The following is a 22213-nucleotide window of genomic DNA, read 5'->3' as shown; positions in this document are numbered from 1 at the left end:
GTTTTGTTTCCTGCCTGGTTTGGTCTTGAGTGTTATCAGTGAGCAAGAATTAGACTGGAAGCTTCTACCGGTGGACACACTGCAGGTTATTTGCCATTAGTTCTGGGTAACCGTTTAGAAAACTGTGCATGAGGGACCATCCCCTCAGGTGCTTCCATATGATTTACTTGTCATCACTGAGACTTGATTTTAAAGAATGACTTTAGCCAAAATATTTACAATATCTATATGAAGAAAAGTATAAAACTCTAACAATAGAAATCAAAGAACTAAATAAATGGAAAGATAGTCCATGTTCATGGATAGGAAAACTCAGTATTGTTAAGACATCAGTCCTTCCCAACTTGAGATCTATAACTGAACACAATCCCAATCAAAATCCCAGCAAGTTATTCTGTGGATATTGACAAGCTGATTCTAAAGTTTATATGGAGAAGAAAAAGACGCAGAAGAGCCAACCCAGTATTGAAGGAGAAGAGAAAGTTTGGAGGACAGACACTACTCAATTTCAAGAATTACTATAAAGCTACAGAAATCAAGACAGTATGGTACCGGTAAACGGACAGACATATAGATCTGGACCCACCATAAGAATAGTCGACTGACCTTTTGCAAAGGTGGAAAAGCAATAGAACAGAGCAAAGACAGTCTTTTCAGCAAATGTTGGAACAACAGGACATCCACATGCAAAAAAGTAAATCTAGACACAGACCTTCATGCTTCACAAAAATTAACTCAAAGTGTATCACAAGCCTGACTGTATAACACAAACATCAAACTCCTAATTGCAGCAACCACACTCTTCTGCATTTACCCAAAGGAGCTGAAGACATATGTCCACACAAACCCTTGAATGTGGATGTTTATATTCTAGCAGCTTAATTCATAACTGCCAAAACTCAGAGGCAACCAAGATGTCCTTCAGCAGGTGAATGGATAGATTAAACTCTTGTACATGCAGGTGTGGAACATTATTCAGTGCAAAAAAGAAATGAGCTGTCAAGCCATGAAAAGACATGGAAGCACCTTAAATGCATACGGCTAAGTGAAAGAGACCAGTATGAAAATACACACTGTGCGATTCCAACTCTAAGACATTCTGGAAAAGGCAAAACCATGGAGATCGGTGGTTGGAGGGTCTGGGGGTAGGGATGAACGGGGGAGCATGAAGGACTTTCAGAGCAGTGAAGTTATTTTGTGCAATCCTATCATGATAGACACACAGTCCGTGTATGTCTGTGTAAACCCACAGAACGTAAAACACCAAGAATGAACCCCAACTAAACCCTGAATTGTGGTGATAATGATGTGCCAAGGCCGGCTCTTCAGCCGGAACGAGCGTGACACGTCGGTGGGGATGCTGTTTACAGGGGAGGCATTGCACGCGTGAGGGCAGAAAGTATCCGGGAAATCTCTACACATCTTAATTTTCCTATGACTTTAAAACCATTCTAAAAGTTAGTTTATTTAAAAAAAAAAAAAAAAAGGAGAAAGAGTGACTTTAGGTGTGGTTAAAGCTCTGTGGCCACTGAGCCTGGGGAAAACTACGGTCAAGGTTCTACGGTCTGGAAAGATTCATGCATGAGGATGTCAGTCACGGTCGTCTGGGAAGAGCAACACTGAGCGAGCAGTGGAGACTGAACCGGCGCGCGGACGACCCGCGACCGGCGACCCGCACAGCTGGGGACAGGGCAGACCGCCGCCCGCGGGCTGTTTCTAGCACAGGTGCTGTGCATATGTCTTCTCTCACTTACGGTGTTCTTTAACCACATTTCCTTTATCCTGCTGCAAAATGGAAAAACTTGATTGTAAAGATAAGTATGTGATGCACACAGAACATACAGAGTACGTGAGCTGTTTATGCTGGCAGTAAGGCTTCTGGGCGACAGAAAGCTCTTAGCAGCAGTGAAGCTTTGGGGAGTCAAAAGTTATGTAAGGATTTTCAGCCCCTCGGAGGGCTGGCACCCAAGTGTCCACACTGATCTACTGCACAGGCAGAGAACTGACTCGAGTGTGTAACGGTCCGCACAGATACAGATGATCACGCCCCCACAAAAATGTAACGGAAATGCATTGAATGACGCGGCAAAGGGCTAACAACATGCGCCACGAGACAAGCTCCAGGCTCATTAACTGGACGATGGGGCAGTGGCGAGAAGGACACTGGGTCTTCCAGCAAGGACGCAGGTGCAGAGGCACGGACACAGAGGGACCCCCAGACTCCCCGAAGCTCAACGGGAAAGCGCCAGCATCTTTGCACCCCGGGTCCATCTGTGAGAACAGGATGTCTGGGTGTGTGGATCACTGGTTGTGGCCGGGAGATCTGAAGGACACACGGACGCGAGGCCGCTCACATCCACACGCGCAGCCGTCACCGATGGAGTAGTGCTGGCCTTTCCCTTGGCACACGCTGACTATTCAGATCTTTCTGAAACATGCATTTCATAGCTGGATAATGCAAAAGTTAGCTTAGACATTTAAATATATCATAGCAGCAGCATCCACACTAGCTGAAACGTCTGTCCTCAGACGGAAAAACTGTGGTGTTATCTGTGCGAAAGCGTTTCACTCAGCCCTGAAAACAGAGGCAAGGCTCACGCCCGCTACAGCACAGAGGAACCTGGCGACATGACGCCGAGCGAGAAACGGTGGTCACAGAGAACACGTGCTGTGTGGTTCCACTCCTGAGAGGTCCCTGGAGCCGTCCATCCCACAGAAACAGAAAAGAGAGGCTGCAGGCCGCGGCGGGGGAGGGACACAGGGACTCGTGTGTCATGGGGACAGAGTCGCAGTCTGGGGTGAGGAAAACGTCCTGGGGTCAGAGGGTGGTGACAGTGTACAACAATGTCAATTAAAGCCGCTGAACCATGCTCTTCAAGTGCTGAAGGTGGTCAGTTTTGGGTCATGCGTATCTTACCACAACTTCTAAAAATTTAAATGTAAAAAAGCAGACCTGGAACTCTATTACGCAGAACGCCAGCGCTCCCAGGACTTGCCCGCGGTCGGGTCTCCGGCGAGAGGAAGCACGAGGCCTGGCGAGTGCACTGAAGGACAAGCAGCGCTACAGCGTCAGAGGCCTGGTGGGCCGAGGCCTCCAGGGCCGAGAGGGCGCGCACGTGCGTCGCTCAGGACGGAAGCCCGACCTGACTTAGGTCTTCTTTCTCCGCACCTAACGTTCGAGCTCTGCAGTGACCATTGCTTTTCCCATAACTGATAAAAAGCAAACAATCGTCCACGGACCGATTCCCACAGCACACAGACCAAGCCAGAAAGTACAGAGCGACCGCTGCCAGAGGAGGTCCTGCGTGGGCAGCCAGCAGCCACGGTCCCTGAGCCGGAGAGCTGGACGGCAACGCTTGAACTTCCCGCCAACGGGCTGCCGAGCGCAGGCCTCCCCGCGAGCCGCCCTCACACACGGCCTCAGAGCGCACTGCAGGGAGTTGCTGTCGATCAGTGAGCACGGAAGAAGAGGGGCTCTTTGCGATGACCAGTTTTCGCCAAATGCACGCCTGCCGGACCTGTTAGGTCGACTTCCTCACAAGTCTCAGTTGTGCGTGAAACCGGAACACGGCGTCCACTTCGCACTTGCCCGTGCTGCACAAGGGCAGCCCCCGCGCTGAGTCACACAGGAGGCCCGGGTGCTCTGCAGGACCCCAGGGTCCCCCTTCCCGGCAGCAGCGCACCGGGCCCACGAGATCCCTGGGGTCCAGGCTGCACCACCCTGAAAACTTCGGGCACCTCCCCTGGGCTTGGGTCCTGTGGCCTTCATGATGAGCCTGGTTTATGCGGACCACGGCCCAGAGACTCCGTGCTCACGGCGCGCTGCACCTGCCTCACAGGCCGGCGGGGCGAGGCCAATGCCACGGGCAGCTCTCCGGCAGGGCTGGAAATGGCCCACCTGGTGTCGGCGGTTAACAAGCTCTAATTGAACCCCAGGAGTGCAGAGTCTAAAAGTTATTTTCAGGAAGCCCCGGCCTGCAAATTTAGAGGAAAGTTGGTCTTCTGTCATTCTTTTTTTTTTTTTTAAAGATTTTATTTATTTATTTGACAGAGAGAGATCACAAGTAGGCAGAGAGGCAGGCAGAGAGAGAGGAGGAGGAAGCAGGCTCCCTGCTGAGCAGAGAGCCCGATGCGGGGCTCGATCCCAGGACCCTGAGATCATGACCTGAGCCGAAGGCAGCGGCTTAACCCACTGAGCCACCCAGGCGTCCGTCTCATTCTTTTTTATTAAAATGTAAAAAGAGAAATCTTTACCCGTTCTACTCTGCCTGACACCCCTGCCCCCCAGTGACCTTGGCTGCTCTGTGCCCTTGAGACTGGGCACGCACTTCTGCACACAATGAAGAGAGAAAGCGACACTTTGCAGCTGAGAGACTGTCAAGTCTTCCGAGTCCAGGAGCCACCAGAGGAACGAAGTAAGTTCCCTCCCATCTACACGTCATACATGTGCCTCCAGGAGCCCCCACTCTGTCTTCAGCCCTGACGCTACGGTGACCCAAAAACTGTCTCAGTGACCCGACTGTGGGGCTGACCCGACTCTGTCCTTGGTGACCTGACTGTGGGGTGACCCGACTCTGTCTCACTGACCTGACTGTGGGGTGACCAGTCTCTGTCTTACTGACCTGTGGGGTGACCCGACTCTGTTCTCAGTGACCTGACCTGTGGGGTGACCTGACTCTGTCTCGCTGACCTGACTGTGGGGTGACCCGACTCTGCCTCACTGACCTGACTGTGGGGTGACCCGGCTCTGTTCTCAGTGACCTGACCTGTGGGGTGACCTGACTCTGTCTCGCTGACCTGACTGTGGGGTGACCCGACTCTGTCCTCACTGACCTGACTGTGGGGTGACCCGACTCTGTTCTCACTGACCTGACTGTGGGGTGACCCGACTCTGTTCTCACTGACCTGACTGTGGGGTGACCCGACTGTCTCGCTGACCTGACTGTGGGGTGACCCGACTCTGTCTCGCTGACCTGACTGTGGGGTGACCCGACTGTCTCGCTGACCTGACTGTGGGGTGACCCGACTCTGTCCTCACTGACCTGACTGTGGGGTGACCCGACTCTGTCTCGCTGACCTGACTGTGGGGTGACCCGACTGTCTCGCTGACCTGACTGTGGGGTGACCCGACTCTGTCCTCACTGACCTGACTGTGGGGTGACCCGACTCTGTCCTCACTGACCTGACTGTGGGGTGACCCGGCTCTGTCTCGCTGACCTGACTGTGGGGTGACCCGACTCTGTCCTCACTGACCTGACTGTGGGGTGACCCGGCTCTGTCTCGCTGACCTGACTGTGGGGTGACCCGGCTCTGTCTCGCTGACCTGACTGTGGGGTGACCCGACTCTGTCCTCACTGACCTGACTGTGGGGTGACCCGACTCTGTCTCGCTGACCTGACTGTGGGGTGACCCGGCTCTGTCTCGCTGACCTGACTGTGGGGTGACCCGACTGTCTCGCTGACCTGACTGTGGGGTGACCCGACTCTGTCTCGCTGACCTGACTGTGGGGTGACCCGGCTCTGTCTCGCTGACCTGACTGTGGGGTGACCCGACTGTCTCGGTGACGGAACCCTCCTTTCTGAGCATGAGCCGCACAGTCCAGTCTTAATCCAGGTCCTATAGCTCCAGGTTTACAGAAAGTACGAAGCAAAGGAACAAGTTACATGTTATCTTCGGGACACAATCAGCAAAAACCATGACAAGTGAATTCGTTTTCTAAAATGCTCTGAGAAACGGAAGAAGAAGGGAAAGCGCTGTGCGAGTTTACACAGAGCCGCCCCTTTAAGGGCTCTTCTTTGATCCTGCTTAAAGGAAAAGCAACCGTAAGGAAAGTCTGCGACCACTAGGAGAGGTGCACGCTGATCCGACCGCCGTGTCGAGACATCACATTAATCCTCCCACGGGTGAGCCCCCCTCTCCGAGGACGGGAGGAGCAGGTGCAGGAAGCAGCGGGAGACCCGGAGCCGCCTTCCGCCGAAGCCCGTGACGCAGCGCACAAAGGTCCCCTACGGCACTTGGTCTGTTGTGTGGCTGACGTCTCACGGGCTTCTTTTTAAGCGTTCCGTGCAGCTGGGAAGCCGGCGTGTGTGAGAACCACCGACATGGCAGTTAGCCCAGGAGAAAACGCCAGACAGTGCACGGCTGATAAGGGTCGTTGGGGACGGAAGAGCTTCTTCCAAGAGGACGTTCCCGGGCATCTGCACCTTGGGGTGTCGGGACGAAGGGCCGGTCCCCGGGGAGAGCGAGGCGGGAAGCCCTTCCGAGCGGGAACGGACCCCCGAGTGTGTCAGGTTCTGCGAACAACGCTGGCTCTCGGATGGCTGTCAAGGCCCTCCGGTACGGGCTTCCTATGACCAGTGACTAGGGCAGAAGCCGTTGACAGATGTTGACCGGCGGGATTTTTGAAGTTGGGGGAGATGAGAACAGCGGCAGGGCAGCCGTGTTACAGAGCGGGGACACCGGCCACGGCGTGACCGGAGCTCACGCTGTGGGCGCTCAGGGCCACGGAGAGGGGCCGGCGGAGCGAGCAGAGGCCCTGCCCCGGGGCTGGATGGCGGGCGCGGCCGTCCGCGGTGCGTTTCCTGCCCCGGTGTGGGGGACACGGAGCCACGGGAGACGGGGAGCGGAAGGGCGATGGGAAAGTGCCAGCAGCAGCAAAGGCCTCCGACGGAGTCTGCAATTACGGGCCGGCAAGAGGGTCTGAGAGCCGTGCGGTCCGAAGGGGGAGAGGCGGCCCCCAGACGAGGGCGCGGCGCGGCTGCCGCGGTAGCGCCCGTGGGGAGGGCCGCCGCACAATGCTGTATTTACAGGCAAACAGTCCGTGGGCACGAACACAGTCTGCTCTCTCCCAGCCCTGCCTCCGCGCCAGGACGGAGAAGAAAGCACCGGGCCTCCCGCTAATTAGGACGTCTCTTCCTTCCATTTAGAAGCAGCCGTGATGGCTTCGTGGGCCGAGAGAGGGAGAACAGAGACCTACTTAGCTGAAAAGCAGCAGCACCGGGGAAAGAAGAATGTCAGAGCAAATCCAATTAAGGCGTCACTCACAGAAAGACGGTGATGTTAATGTGATTCCTGCTCCGTTTTTGTACAAACCCGCTGTCTGCTCAATTTTATTATTTGTATATCTTCAAAGAAGAAGTCACATTTTATCAGTCTCCCTTGATATTCGATGTCTTAGAAGACAGACACCCCAGAGCCCCCTGCACCCAGCAGAGGAGGGGCCGTCCGTACCCCGTCTCCCTGGGGTGGCCTCAGCAGGGCCGCGACCCGCGGGAGACCCCGGAGGAGCGGTGTGAGAGCCGGTCACTTTGAGGCACACAGGCACCTCTCGGCACTGTGTGACGTTAGTGTCACTGGGATTTGGGGGAGAGGCCAACCACCGTAACTCCACGAGGTGGCCCCAGGTTTGGAGTGCTGAGGGGTGACATACACTGAAAGCAAAAGACTTCATGTTCCATTTTCCAAATGTTCTGTGGCCAGCACGGTTTGGGGCCAGATCTGCTAACGTCCCCAGCCTGGTTCAGCACCTTCATCAGTGACATAACATGACAGACGCTGTGGACAGGGCCCACACACCCTCAGCTCTCACCACCCCCAGAAGAGCCCTTTGCTGCGGGGCCGGACGATGACCTGCTTCTCTCCCACAGCGGCGGGGGCCAGGAGGGTGTTGGAGGCCGTTCCTCATGCCGCACCGTGCAGCCTTGACCTGGGGCAGCGCTACCGGCCACCAATCACTCAGGATGGGCAGAGTACAAGGGGTTGGCCCCGGGCAGGAGCCAGAAAGAAGCAACAAGACCCCAGGGGACTGTCGGGGGTGCTGACTTACCATCGCCCAAGGCTGGGGGGTCCTCGGGGTCTCCTGGAGGCAGAGACCATTTCCGGAGGGCTGCTGGGGCCGAGAGGACCCGCGCTGTTTTCCAAGGTCCGCGCAGCCGGTGTCGAGGCCCTGGGTCGTCCTCCCTGTGGAGTGCAGGGGGCTTCCGAGCCACAGCAGTGACCAGCGCGGCGACCGGGCTCTGCCTTTCGGCACCGCCATCCACCTTGGGGCTGAGCTCGTCAGGCTGCAGCCGGCCGCGGGTCCCCAAAGGGCGGCTCCCGGGGTGCTCGGCCCAGGGCCCAGGAGCATAGGTCAGAGCCGCCGTCTGCGCAGTGAAGGTCAACACGCCGTCGGCGCGGGGGTCCTCACCCTGCAGGGGCCGGGAGCAAACACAGCAGGTGAGCGTCCACGTCAGCCCCTCGGAAGAGCACCGGCTCCCAGCGCTCAAGGACCGCAGCGCCCGCCAAATCCCACAGGCGCCCAGATTTCCCGGCACCGACAGACCACACTTGGTCCGCGGGCGCCCCGCGCTCAAGCTGCCGCTTTCCGGATGGGAGTCGCACAGCCCGAACACCCAGCCCGCGGTTCCCGCACGTCCAGAGCCACGTGAACGTCCCCACGGTCCTTCCTTCCAGCACGCCGGGTCCCCCCCACAACAAAGCTCCCACTCAGCCCACCCCCTGCCCTCGCCGCCGCAGGTCCACTCCCCTCTCTGCGGAGTTGCCCTTCTGGGACGGGTCCCATCGGGGACTCGTTGAGCACACGGCCTTGTGCCTCCTGCCCAGAGCGCCCTGTGCTCGAGGAGCTCGGCCACGGACCCCCAGGGCTGCCTCCCTCCCGCCGCCAAACACCTCGCCCTGACGAGCGCCCACACTGGGTTCGTCGATCGGTGGACCTCGTGGGGCCGTTACGCCGTGAGGAACAGTCGTGGGCAAGTTTCTTGGGGCCGCGTTTCCAGTTCCCTCGGGCGCCGTCCAGGACAGCTCCAGGTGTGGGGACCCGCGCTCGGGACTTGCTGTCCGACGCGGCCGCACTGCTCACGCGCCCCCCGCTGGGGAGAGGACCCCGATTCTCTTCCTCCTCTTCGCCGGCTGTTTCCCTCCAGCCACCGGGCCTGCGGCCGCTCGCTGAGGCCACAACATGCACTTCCCTGCAGGTCAACGACGCGGAGAACCGTCTCTCCGCTCCGTCACCCGCACTGGAGCTTATCGGCGCGCGAGAACGCTCTGCGGCCTCCGCACTCCGGCCAGCAGAAGCCCCTCCCGCCCCGTCTCACGGTCACTTCACTGCGGCTCCTCTACCGACCGCGGAGACCCCCCCCCCTCCTACTCTAACGGCAACATTCTGCCACAGCAGAGCTGCCGGGGTCACTCTTCTAACCCTTCTAGGTCGCACCAGGTCCCTGAGCCCCCTCCCGCGGGTCCTCTGCACTCTCTGGGTCCACGTTCCCAGGAGCATGAGCTCTCACCAGACCGTTCTGCCTCTGGTCAAGTCAAGGCCCAGCTGTCCTCCACCCGGAACAGTTACAAAAAGGCTGAGAAGTTCAATGTTCTACTCCTGACTGTGGAACCATCAAACTTCCACGGAAATTTCCAACATGGAGGTGCCCAGAAAACTTCAGCTGTCCTGGAGGCTCGTTCAGAGCTGCCTTCATGGTATGGAACGGGCGCGTGGACCGTAGATTCTTCAAATCTTGCCCATCATGTTTTCTAAATGCATCTCGCTTGGGGCACGGGGTCAGTGTTGACTCAGTGAGGAGCAGACCTTGGGATCTAGGTAAGATGTGAGCGTCCCTGAACGGAAGACGACTGGCTCAGACTCCCAAGCTTGGAGGGTGCAGCCTTCCAGGATAGACTTTGGTGTGGCGAGTTAGACGTGAGAAAACTGGGGCTAGTATGGGTTCTAGTTATTGTTCTCACACATGAACTTGGGCAGATCTGTTGGCGTTTTGAGACTCAATTTTCTGTCAAAGGAGGACACGGGACATTGTCTCTACGATTGCCTTTATTTCTAAAATGGTGTCATTTTAGCTGTCATCACGCTTGTGTCACGCTGTCCAAGTACTAGCTGAAATCAACGGCTTCTCCTTTAGAAAAAAGTAAGATTCATTAGACACAGGGGCAGAGAAATACAAAGCTACCGGCAAAGAGCCCCCAGTGGTTTCCCACAAACTGGGCCAAAGGGTCAAGGTTAAGCTCAGCCTGAACTCCGGCTCGGAAAGACCATCCCCGAACACCCGGTCAGGTCCCAGTGCAGAGGCGGCAGCGAGCGTCCCCGTGCCTCAGCCACATGCCCGGCAGCATCTCTCCTCTCGTGGCTACGAATTCAGCCTAACAGAGCTTCTCCTCAACGGGCTTTAGTTGCGGCTGAACTGGAGAGCTCCGGGACAAACCCAGCTGAACACACGTGCAGGACATCCCCGCTGAATGTCACCTGCATGAGGACGGCGATCAACGGTCTCTTTGGGGTCTGTTTCTCCTGTGAACCAAATCAAGGTGAAGGGGGAAAAATAGCATTTCAGCAGGCAAATGGAGAAATAATAGAAAACATCGTTTTTGACAAGTCACACCAGGTCCTCTGTAAATGACGGCCGGCACGATGGGGCCTCTGGGGAGCTCACTGGGGAAAAGGGCCAGCCAGCGACTCAGAGCCAGGCCGCTGGAGACCAGCGACACGCGGATCTAGCGGCGGCTTCCTGTTCGTGGTGCCGCGACAAGGCTGGATTCTGGGGCAAGGCTGCCTGGGTCTGAATCCCAACTCCGACCTCACAGTCCCCATGAGCGTCGCACTGAGGAGGTGTGTAGCCTCTAAGCCGTCCACTGGGAACGGTGAGCAGGCTGGCACGGGCGCTCCTGGCTGGGGCTCCCGCCGCTCCCACGGCGGTCACTCACTTGGCCTTCTTGGACACTCCCTGTCCTCGACGCGGTGGGACGTCCCCAGACGAACTGCGCAGAAGCCACTCCCCACTATGAAGGTTTTAAGCCTGAATTCAACAAACCAATGACGTCAGGTTCCCTAAAATAACGCTGAACGACTGCTGGGACCGACCTGGGCAACCACGGTTAACACCTGAGAGTACCCAAACTGGCCAATTCCCCGCACATGGCATGGCCACGCCTGGCACGCTCATTCTCTGCACCGTTCGTCAGAGGACTCTGGCTGGCACATCCTTGACACGGTAGTTTGTACAGCACGTCTGGGAACAGCCCCCAAAGGTTGCTGAACTTGACGCTGAGGTCCTTTCCCACGAGGCGGCCACATGCGAAGGAGTGGACCCCACCAGCCCCCACCGTCCACGCTGTTGAACAAAGCAGCGGAAGACGGCTCTGTGGGAGGCGGGCCTGATCCCGCCAGCGCAGCTCCGGGGCACCTGAAGGACGTCGAGCTTCCCTCTTCATGGCCTTCAAAATTAGGAAAATGCCTCCTTTTTCCTTAACAAGGGTAAGGCCAGGAGAGAATGAAAAAATTGGTTCCAAGACACAGCACACAGCTCAGAGGAGGTGTTGGATAAACGGGGGGCATGATCACCACCTCTGTGACCATGACCCGCGCTGACCGCCCCCCAGCAGCAGCACCAGCCACCACCAGCAGCTTCCTCACCACCGCGAGTGCCGCAGCACCATCATGCGTGCTGGAGGCGGGTGTGCCGCACTCTGGCCGACGTTCTGTGGGAAGACGGTCTCCGACACGAGGCTGCGGCACAGCGCCGGTGAAACCAGGAGTTAGCTCATGGCCCCCGGGACTCTTCATGAAAGTGTTTACACGGACAGTGTTCAGTGACTGATGTGGAGGGAAGGGACCGTCAGCTCACTGCCGGCAGCCGGCTGACACCCTCCTAGAGCCGCAGCCTGTCCGCCCGACCGCGAGTCTGGCGAGGACTCCCCCCTTCCCGCCGGCCTCACCCCGACCCGGGGCCCGGAGCTGAAGTCAGGTTTCCTTCCTTTCGTGAGAATCCGCCCACTCCAGTCCCAGGTGCGGTTAGGACATCAGGCTGCCGGGAGGGCCCCGCGAGCACTGAGTGGTGACACCTAGGTCTACACATGGGCCACCAAAGCTCTTCAGGTGTCCTGTGATGCCAGGGACCCAAAACAAATTAGGAGACTCACACCAGGCCATCTTTTGAACACAGAACATCTTCTCCTGTTCGCCTCATGGCCTGAAGGCAACCTGGACAAGCACGTCGCTCCAGACACGCGGGCTGTCGGAGACGCTGCACAGCAGTCACACAGTCCACGGGCCTCCTGACGAGTGGCCCCGTGGTGCCGCTGGACGTGGCAAGACTGGGCTCCCCGTACGGGGCCTCGGGAAGCCTCCACCTGCAAGTCACTAATGTGCAGCAGGGGTGTCTCTGCTGTGCCTTTCTGAGTTCAGGACACAGAGGAGGACTCCGGCGCGTTGTGAACTCTCCCCCCCCTTCCTGCACTCCCTCCCGTGCAGAGAGAAGGCCACCCTGCCGACGGTGGTCAGGCCCGGCGAGCCAGCCCTCCTGTGCACAGGGAACACACCGGAAGGGTCGGAAGGGCCGTTCCTACGACAGCACTGCTGCCAGGACAAAAGACACATCCGCCTTTAGGGGAGCCTCACACTGGGCTGCCTTTCTCTGCAGCAGAGGCAGCTTTCGGTTAGAAAAATGAGTCTCCAAACACTTTTTACAGAGTTCACAAAATCTACGTGGTTGAAGAAATGTTAAGTTCGAAACTCGGCATCAACGAATTTTTCAGAAAGCTGACCGTAATGCGCGCTGTGGATTTTACAGGACGGATGTCCACACGATGCTGCCTTGCGGTGGCTGGGAATGGATCCAGGGAGCGAAGCCAGCAGCCCCGGCTCCTCCTCTCTACACACCCACATGGCCCGCCCTCCTGCCGCTTCTGCTTCATCGGCTGTCCGGCTCCGCAGCTCGTCCTTCCCGGCACCGGCACCCACAGCCTCAGACTCAGCAGGGAACCGGTTCAACGGAACCACCGCCGCAGAGTCTGCCTTCCGCCCACCTGGGATCAGCACGAAGCTCGGAGCTGCAGGCCAGCGACCACGACACCCACCTCAGATGGGAACTGCTTTCTGAGTGCTGGTGACAGGCTCTTCTTTGGGTTTCTGTGTTTGATTCTTTCTGACCCTTTCAACAACCCCACGGTGTAGACACAACTGCGGCGTCCACCAGCAAGTGAGGACCAGGCCCTGCGCGTCTGGCCTCAGGCTGCGTTGCAGAAGGAAGCAGGCTCGCCCTGCGGTCTGTCTGGAGGAGAGTGGCACAGTTCGGAGGCAGAAACTTGCTGACCTCATTTTTGGCTTAAAAAATAAACATGAAGACACTGGACAAGAACTCAGGGTTCTGACTCAGCTGGTGGCGGAGTCCCCGGTCCGAAAGCGGACACCTCACTCCACCTACTCAGCCTCTGTCCCTCTCCGTAGACCACTGACGGTCTCGGGGAACTTCTCGTCCTTGTAGAGCATGAAGCCACAGAAAGGACAAGGCTGTGGCTTTCTCTCTCCCTGTCCGATCGGCTCGGAGGAGTCCAAAAGGGAGAAGTGTCCAACTGTCGAGGAATCCCCACGGAGCTGCTCACACGTGAGACGTTAGATCAGAAACAGAGGCTGTCGTCTGCCCGCACAGATCCAACACGAGACGCGATGTGATGAGCTCTGGGTGTTACACTGAACATTACATTAAAAACCAACGATGTGTGATCCCTTGGCTAATTGAATTTAAATTAAAAAACAAAAAACAAGAAATAAAGACTTCTCACAAAGCTTCTCTGTGGCTTCCTGTGTGTTTGTTCCCCACTCTCTCCCCCCAGCAAGTCATCTGTCGGAGAGCAGGGCCGGCCGCCTTGCTCTGCAGCCGCAGGACCGGGGCGCAGCGGGAGGAAGGCGGAAACATGAGCCAGGAGGAGAAGGGGCAGGGCTTGGGAGAGATGCTGCATGTGAGACCCCACCATGTGAGGTCACACACTGCCCCCAGCCCCCACGACTGTCACACCTCAGACCCTCCACCTGCGGGGGAAGCAGATGAACAGGTAAATGTTTGCCCACAGGGCTCTGTTCCGAGCCGACTGGAACCTTGGGCTTTCTGGAAGGGGGTGGCCTGCCTCTGCAGGGGGGACTTGGCCGACCAGGGAATGGGGGACGTACTTGGAGTAACGACGACTAATCCCTTCTTACATATCAGACACAACCCGAGAACAGATCTACCGCGAGACCCCAGCTTCCCCTGCAGGTCAGTAGAAGTAACAGCCTGAGAAAGCAGATCTAAGTCAATGACCGTCACGGCTGTGGCTCAGACACCACATCGTGGCCCTGGTCTCACAGACGCACCTGGGCACACCCTCCTCCCAGCGGCGCCGCTAAGTAGGGGCCAGAAAGAACCCTGAGCCCCCAGACTGGATTCCCTAAGGCAGCACCTTTTCAGAAGTGGAGGACGCCCGGCTGGTTTCCAGCCTGCGGCTGTGAGGAGACGGCCGCCACGGCCACCCAGTGAGGTCTTCTTGTGGACGCACGGTGCCGTCTCGAGCGTGTCAGCAGACAGATGAAGGGTCGACGACAAGGAGCCGCCAGCCCCACGGCTGTACATTTAGGTCCCACCAAGTCCTTGGCCCCTCCGCAGCGAGTCGGCACCACAGCCACCTCATTTCTGTTCTGGCCAATCTGGTGGACGGGAAGTACTGGTCCCTTGCGGAGCTACGCTGCATCTCCCCGGTGAATCATGATGTTCGGCACCTCTAAGGCCCCAATTGGTTGTTTATAGCTCTTTTCCTTATAAAGCGCCTGTTCAAACCGCTCACACGTTTTGTGTCGGCTCACTCAGCTGTCTTTCCTGTTCGTCGTTATTAAGGTGTACTTGACACACAACAAAGAGCACACCCTTGTTCTGACACAACCGCGCACCTATGAGCCGCATCGCTGGAGTTAAAGCAGCGGATGGAACTCTCACCCCGAAAGTGTGCTTGTCTGTCCTCCTCAACGCTCCCGTGCCACAGCTTCCCACTCCCACACCCTCAGGCAAGCACTCATTTCCCTCCGCCACTCATGCACAGCTTTGTATTGTCTCATACTTTGTGTAAGTAAAACCCTATCGGCACGCACTGTCCATCCGTCCATCAGCATGATGACTTGGAAAGGCATCAAGATACGGCGCGCGTCAAGAAGCCATTGCTCTGTCGCCGAGCAGCAGCCCCTTGTCTCGTCAATTGTTGACAGGCGTGGAGTTTTTCTGGTTTGGTGGGAATGACGACAGCTGCCAGGAACATTCGTGGACAGTCTTCGCGCGGACTGAGGTCTGCAGGGTCGCAGACAGGAGCGTGCCAGCTGGATCACCGGTGGGCGTGTTCCCACCCGCAGCGGGGACAGGTCGTTCCCCACCGCTTTGCCAACACGTGGGCAGTCTCTGAAGTTTCAGCCGCGCTCGTAGGCTCAAGACGGCAGCCCCTGCCTATGCGTTTTATTTCCCCGACGAGCCACACAGACCATCGCACCTGACTATTTGCTACCATTTGCTTTCTTCGGTGAAGTGTCTTCAGACCCTGTGCTCCATTCTTTACTCACTCATCTTTTTCTGTTTTAATGAGTTTTGAGAGCTCTTTATACAACATAGAGAAAAGTACTTTCTCAGGTGTATTATTTGCAAATTTTGTTTCCCAGCCTGTGACTTGTCTTTTCATTCTCTTATCAGGACCTTTCACAGAACTAGCCTACGCGTTCTCCTCTCCTGGACTTCACTGGCTGTCACATTTGTACGTCAGTCTGGGGAACCTCAACACCTAAGACATGTGACACGTGATCGTATCTCCACTAATTTGCACTTTCTCTAGTCACTCTCATGGTTTTTCTTTTAATTCTCAGTGTAGAAAGCATTACACATTCTGTTATCTTTTTCTTGTTTCATAGTCTTGATGCTACTGTAAATGACTTCTTCTGTTTGCAGTTAGTGTATAGAAATATAACTGATTTCTGCACATTTACTTGGCATTCTGTGGCAGTACCATGCTCACTTATTAGTTTTAGTAGTGTTTTTTTGTAGATTCCACCGAATTTTCCACAAAGCTGGTCATGTAATCTGGATGTCATTTATTTCTCCTCTTGCTTTACTGCACTGACTAAACGCTCCAGCGCAGCAGAGGCACGAGCAACCCTCCTACTCTAATTCCAGATTTCAAGCAGAAAACATTCAGTCTTCATTCAGTTCTATGCTAGTTGTGGATTTCTATCCTGAATTGCTGATGACTTTTGTCAACTGCTTTTTCTTACATCTTCTACGACTATAGTATAGTTTTTCATTTTCTTGTTAATGTGGTGAATTATACTCAATTATTTTAAAATATAGACAATTTCTCTGTATCATCACATATTATCCTTTTTTACATAATTGTATTTGATCTGCTAAAATTTATTTACAATTTTTGCTTCTATATTCTGAGGGATAATGATCTGAAGTTTTCTTTTCCTATATTATTTTAATCATCTGATATTTATTGGCTTATTTTATGGCCCAGGGCATGATCTATATTGGGAGATACTCTGTGTACACTTAAAAATAATGTGCATTCAGCAGTTTTTATGGATATTACCATTCTATTAATATCCATTAGATTAAGATTCTGATGGTATTATTCAAATCTTCTATATTCTTAATGATATTTTATCTATTTGTGTAAGAAGTTCTTGAGAAAGGAGAGTTAAAATATCTAAAAATGACTGTGGACTTGTTTCTCTTAGTATTCTCATAGTTTTTGTTTATGTATTTGAAGTGCTGACATTAGGTTCATAAAACAGATCCGCGTCCTGTAACGAAGTGGTCATTGGGTGGTTCTTACACGCAAGTGTCTCGCAGCGCCGTGGCCTGACGTGCCCCTCAGCAACAACAGAGCCGCAGCGGCTCTATCCACAGTTTCCTTTGTGCATATTTTCCACACTTCCACTTTCAACTGACATAGGTCTTTCTAATTTCATGTGATTTGGCTTTAGTAGAATATAGTTAATTGTTCTCTGCTTTTATTAAACTTGAACATCCCTGCTTTTCAGGTGGAGGGCTCAGCCCATCTGTATGACACAGTCACCCACACAGGAGGACTGACATCTGCTTTCTTGATGCCTGTTTTACACTCAGCCCACGAGGTCTTTATTCCTCCCTGACCTCCTGCTTTCTTTCCTTCACATGGATAAATAATGCGTTTTCAGCATTTCATTTTATCCCTGAATTGACTTTTAGTTATACCTATTTTTGCTGACCTATTAAGATGGATCCTGTGTAAGTTAAAATGTTTATATTTAATTTATTACAGTGCACTTTCATGTAATATTACAAAACATCAAAATCACTCTTGTGCTCCTGTTGCCAGTTACTCTTCTTCCACATAAGCTATAACCCCCACAATACCCTGTGTAAAAAAAGGTTTTATTCACACATTTGAGAGAGTGCGTGTGCGCCAGAGCACACACAAGCAGCCAGGAGCAGCAGAGGGAGAGGGACAAGCACACTCCCCGCCAGCAGGGAGCCCGACGCCGGACTCCAGCCCAGGACCCCGGGGTCACAACCTGCGTGTGCCAAAGGCAGATGCTTAAATGACTGAGCCACCCACACGCCCCAAACCCCAAAATACATTTTTATTTTTTTCTTTTAAATATGCAATAGTCTTCATCAAAATCTTAGACCTCCTAAGTGTATGTATCTTTTATATTTACTTGCAAATTTACCACTCCCAGTCATTTTCATTCTGGTTTTTAGATATGGGTTTCTCTATGGCGTCATTTTTCTTTAAGCCAAAGCACTTCGTTTATGATTTCTGTAGCGGGGGGTCTTCCAGACACGGATTTTTCCCTGTTTCTTCTACAGTTTTGAATAACACATAATTCTAAATTGAGGGGCTTTTTTTCTTTTCTCTCAGTACTCTATGTCCTGCAGTCTTCTAGTCTCCTAATGAGAAGTAAGACTCCTTCTCACAATTATTCCCCAAGACACGATGTCTTTCTTCTCCTCAGTACACCTCTAAGATTTTCTCTTTGTCTTGGGTTTTCCTTGGTTTGATTACGACATGCCTAGATTTTGTTTTCTATTTATCCTCCTTGTGGTTCATTAAGCTTCTTGCATCTATGTGTTGATGTCTTTTATCAATTCTGGGCAAACCCCAGGCATTGTTTCTTCAAATGCGTCTTCTACCCCATCTCTTTCTCACATTCCCTTCTGGGATGACATTTACACGTATGTTGGAGCATCTGATAGTGCCTCATGTATCCCGGACGTTTTGTTCATTTTTTGTACTTCTTTTATGTTCTTTAGGCTTCATTTTTTTAATCATTCCTATTGACCTGACTTGAAATTCAGACTCTTTCCTCTGCTGAGTCTGGTCTGTTACCAAACTCATCAAATGATGCTTTATTTCTGATCTTACCGCTTTCAATTCTAGTATTTCCGTTTGGTGTTCCTTTATTGTCTCTGTCTCTTGGCTGCAGCTTTCTATTCGCTCGTGTGTGTCTCACCTGTCCCACCCGACCCTTGAATGGATTTCCTGCTTAACGTGTCCCTTCCTCATCGCGACGCCGCCGGAGGCACAGCTGGGCATCCTTATTCTTCTACTACCTCTTTCCTCTCGACCATGAGTCACCTCTTCTTGTGCGTCACGTGTCTCCCGGTTCTTGATGGTGAACTAGGTTTTGCATGAAGAACAGTAGAGATGGAAGTAATATTTATGCCTGGGACATGGCAAGTCCTTCTCTGTCAGTCTGCTATTGTGAGCTCTGCGGGAAATGGGCTTTGGTTTTGTTGCAGACTCAGAGTCAGTAACTCCCGCTACAGGGATATTGAGGGTGGGATCAAGTCTTTTCTTCAGCAGTGCTAGGATCGAAGCCCTGGTGTGACCCTGAGGATGGCTTCATGCTCTGCAGACAGCTGCCACTCCTCAGAGCCCGGGAGCTGTCTCTGATTTACAGCCAGGACCAGTGTGTGGCCCCACTTCTCTGCTCCCCACAGGGTAGAACTTCTCCCACCGCTCTGCCTTGTCCCAGGCCTCCGGAGGGCTGCTGAGGAGTGCTCAGAGGGTCGGGCGCCCCCGCCTCCCCCCATGGCATACTGCCTTCTCACACACTTGGTGCTCTGTGCCGCTGCGGCCGGGGCCCCTGTCCCCACAGCAGCCCCCATGCACTGTCCACGGTTCCTTAAGGTTGGGGCCGCGCTCTTCCCTTCCTCCTACAGCTGGCTCCTCTCCTGCTGCCGCAGCCCGTGTGAAAGGAGTGGGGCCTCTTCTCCCCTAGAATGACCTCATTCGTTTTTGGAATTCTATCCATTTGAGTTTCTTTGTATCATCAGCAATCCAAGGGCTTTCTAAAAGCTAGGACTGGTAGCTCACCTGGCCTGTCCATACTGTTCGGATGGGACTGGGGTGGTCTCCCAACATTCTGCACTTGAGTCCACCTGCTGATCTCCTGCTGCTCCCAGCACCCACCCCGCAGAGCCCTCACGGGCCCACTCGCCGTCTGGTTCACAGGCCTCCTTTATTTGGAGCCTTCCCCACAGAGCCGCTCTATCCCTGACTGTGTGCGCACGTCTTCCCCCCGGGGAGTACTTGTGAGGTCCCAGAGCAGGACTAGGGTTTCTCCGTCTCACCCGGCACATAGCGCAGCCTGTAAAACATGAGAATGCTCGTGCCGAGACAATGTTTCCAAAATAAATCAGTTAGTTCGCAGCATTTCCGAGTGATGAATTTGGGTTTTAAAGTTCCCAACAGTGTACTGTAAGTTGAAAATGACTGTGTCCTCCGTAGGGACGACAAGGACACTCAGCCAGTGCTGCCGAGGTAAGCACAAGCAGAGCTGCCTCCAGCCCCGACAATGCACGGCATGTGAGGACAGCAGTGCCCTCTGACCCCCTCGGGCTTTGGTTAGGACATAATTCGTATTAAAGCCTTGGAAGGTAATAACTTCACAATGTTTCTCTGACCCTATGCTAGAGTTAGATTTTTGAAGATACATAGAAAAAGATTATTTATAAAATAATTCACTGGAAATTGGTTGCACCTTGAAAGATCATGGATGTATAAAGCTTAAATTTCCAATGTAGACTTTCATCACTCGAGGGGCCGGAGATGAGAAAACCCTGCTCCCAGCCCTGCCCGGCTGTACTTCTGTGGCAAAGAAGTATGCTGGGCGGCTTTGGTAACGTCTGGTCATGGACTTCTGCTCTGTCCAGTCTTTGTTCATCAGAGAGATGACACTGGACAGAGAAAATAAGTTCTAGGTTTTCATGCATTTTTTAACACTGAAAAGCATCCGTCTCAACACAGAAGAAAACGCCTAAGCCAGAAGCACCACCACGTGCTCACTTGCTCTCCTCCGCGTGCTCATCTTCTGAATAACCCTCGTGACGTGGCGCTAAAACGGCCATGTGGCAGGATGACCGCAGAGTCCATGACTGCACGGGGACATCTGTGAGGAAAAGTGCCCTGACAGACTGCGGTGGATGGCCCTCCCGCCGGATGTTTAAGGACTACAGAAGCCAACCCTGGCCGTGTCGATGGACGGCTTGGGCGGTGAGACCAGCACCGGCCCCGCTCTCTCTCTGCTGACACGGAGTGCAGGCAGGGACGGACGCCCCCTCTCCCTGTGCCTCCAGTGGCCGCAGCGTGGAGTCAGAGGCAGCGGCCCCACCTCTCAGACACAGGCTCTCGAAGGAATTGGGGCCCATGAAAGACACCAGTCCCACCTTCTTCTGGAACGAGAAGGCCACCCTGAGAGCAATCCAGGAGGGTTTCCGGACGGTCAGTGGCAGAATCGCGGTGCACAGGAGCCAGGGCTGCAAAAACACGGCAGCAAATCCTACTGGCTGGCGTGAGGAAGCTACACAGTCACGCACCCCAGCACCACTGCAGGCCTCACTGGACCCATGGAGGCTGGTCCGGCAGAGTCATTCACCACTCGGGAGGTCATACCCGGGGACCAACCCAAGAGCCCCCAGGAGCTGTCCCATGGTGTGGCCACCGTCCCTCCCAGCACTCCCGGCCCTGGAGTCCCCGGGGTTCCCCTTCATGAGGCCCCACCATCGTTCGCGGCTGATTTCTGACCCCAATACTGTGCTGTCGGATTCCTCGGAGCAGGGCACGGACAACACGGCGATACGGCGGAGAACGCGGGGACCTTCCCTGCGCCCTCCGCATCCAGGGCGCAGACTCTGTGTAAACTTGAATCTCCCGTTTTAGTGCGAGGCTAAGTGCGTGATGACCACGCTGAAGGGGAAACACGTGCGGCTTCAGAACGAAGGCTGGGGCTCCCCGCCCAGCGGGGATAGCTGAGGAGGCTTCGCAAGCAGCCTGTGGGATGGAGGCGAGCTGCGGCCCTGGAGCCCGCCATCTCCCTTCAGTTTGTGCAGCCCACAGAGAAGACTCCAGACTTAGGGGTGAGCCACTCCACCGAGAAATTTCAGCTGGTTCCTTCCCTCGGGCATCTTCTGGGTCTTCCAAGTCTGCAGAACTTTTAGCGACTCTCTTGCCCCTCCCTCCTCCACAACCATCGCTGGGTCCATCACGCAGCGTCACGAGGCAGTCTCCCCTACAGACGCCCCAAAACCCACAGCCAAAGCCAAAGCTGCGCATGAAGCGTTGTGTGATAAGGACACACGAGCAGACAAAGGAGGCAGACGACACGACGCGGTTAGGCTTGCGTGCGCGTCAGTCGCCCGTCTTCAGGACTGCGAGAGGTGCTGGCGTTCTGGTGTGCTGGGCGGCAGGCACAGCCGTGGGACCGGATGGAACCCACGTCGGATGGAACCGTCGGATGGAACCCACGTCGTCCAGCACAGCCGCGTCCTCGGTCCTGCTCAGGAGACGGGGACACCAGCAAGGACCAGCAGCTGGTTTCCAGACTCCTGACCTACTCTCGCTGCGTTTCTGAAGACTGTTCGTGACGAGGAGTAATGACGACTGTTAAGTGAGGCCTTCCCCGAAAGCTGGACGTGCACCGCCTTCCCGCAGCCTCACAATGGCCATAGGGCCATTATGCGCACCTTCCTGGCCAGCGCCCGGGCCGAAGAAGCTGAGCATCTGCCCCAGGCCACACAGCACTGAGGGGATGGGTTCTGAACCCGCTCCAGGGTGTCCAGCATCGCGCCCAGCACCTCTGCCCACTGCCAGCTCCCCCCGCAGCCTCCGCGCCAATCCCGTCTCCGGCCCCGCGGGGCCCGCCGAGCGTCTGGCTCGTAGGAAGTGCTCAGTCAGAATCAGCGAGTGATTAAAACATCTTCACACGGAGAAACTAGTGTGAAGCGGACCCAGCTCCACCCGGGCAGGGTCCGCACTGAGAAGCTGGCCAAGGGTCCAGGCCAGAGCGGGCTTGGGCGGAGCGCAGCGTGTGGTGTGGGACCTCCTGGCGTGCCCAGACTCCCTCCCGCCAGGCTGTCCTGTGAGGCCAGAAGGA

The 22213-nt window shown here is 54.9% G+C and overlaps 1 protein-coding gene across 1 annotated transcript in view; it reads right to left on the bottom strand.

The window, feature by feature from the left end:
- PTPRN2 (protein tyrosine phosphatase receptor type N2) overlaps positions 1-22213 on the bottom strand; it is a 612016-nt gene that overhangs the window by 409811 nt on the left and 179992 nt on the right. The window contains exon 5 of the mRNA XM_045086284.1: positions 7826-8186. Coding sequence (XP_044942219.1) covers positions 7826-8186 — 361 coding nt within the window. The remainder of the gene's footprint in view (positions 1-7825; positions 8187-22213) is intronic.

Source organism: Mustela putorius, unplaced genomic scaffold, assembly GCF_011764305.1.
Source record: "Mustela putorius furo isolate JIRA1106 unplaced genomic scaffold, ASM1176430v1.1 tig00000929_pilon_pilon_pilon, whole genome shotgun sequence".
Taxonomy (NCBI): Eukaryota; Metazoa; Chordata; class Mammalia; order Carnivora; family Mustelidae; genus Mustela; species Mustela putorius.
Note: the sequence above shows the minus strand (reverse complement) of the source record. Positions and strands in the feature narration are given on the sequence as shown.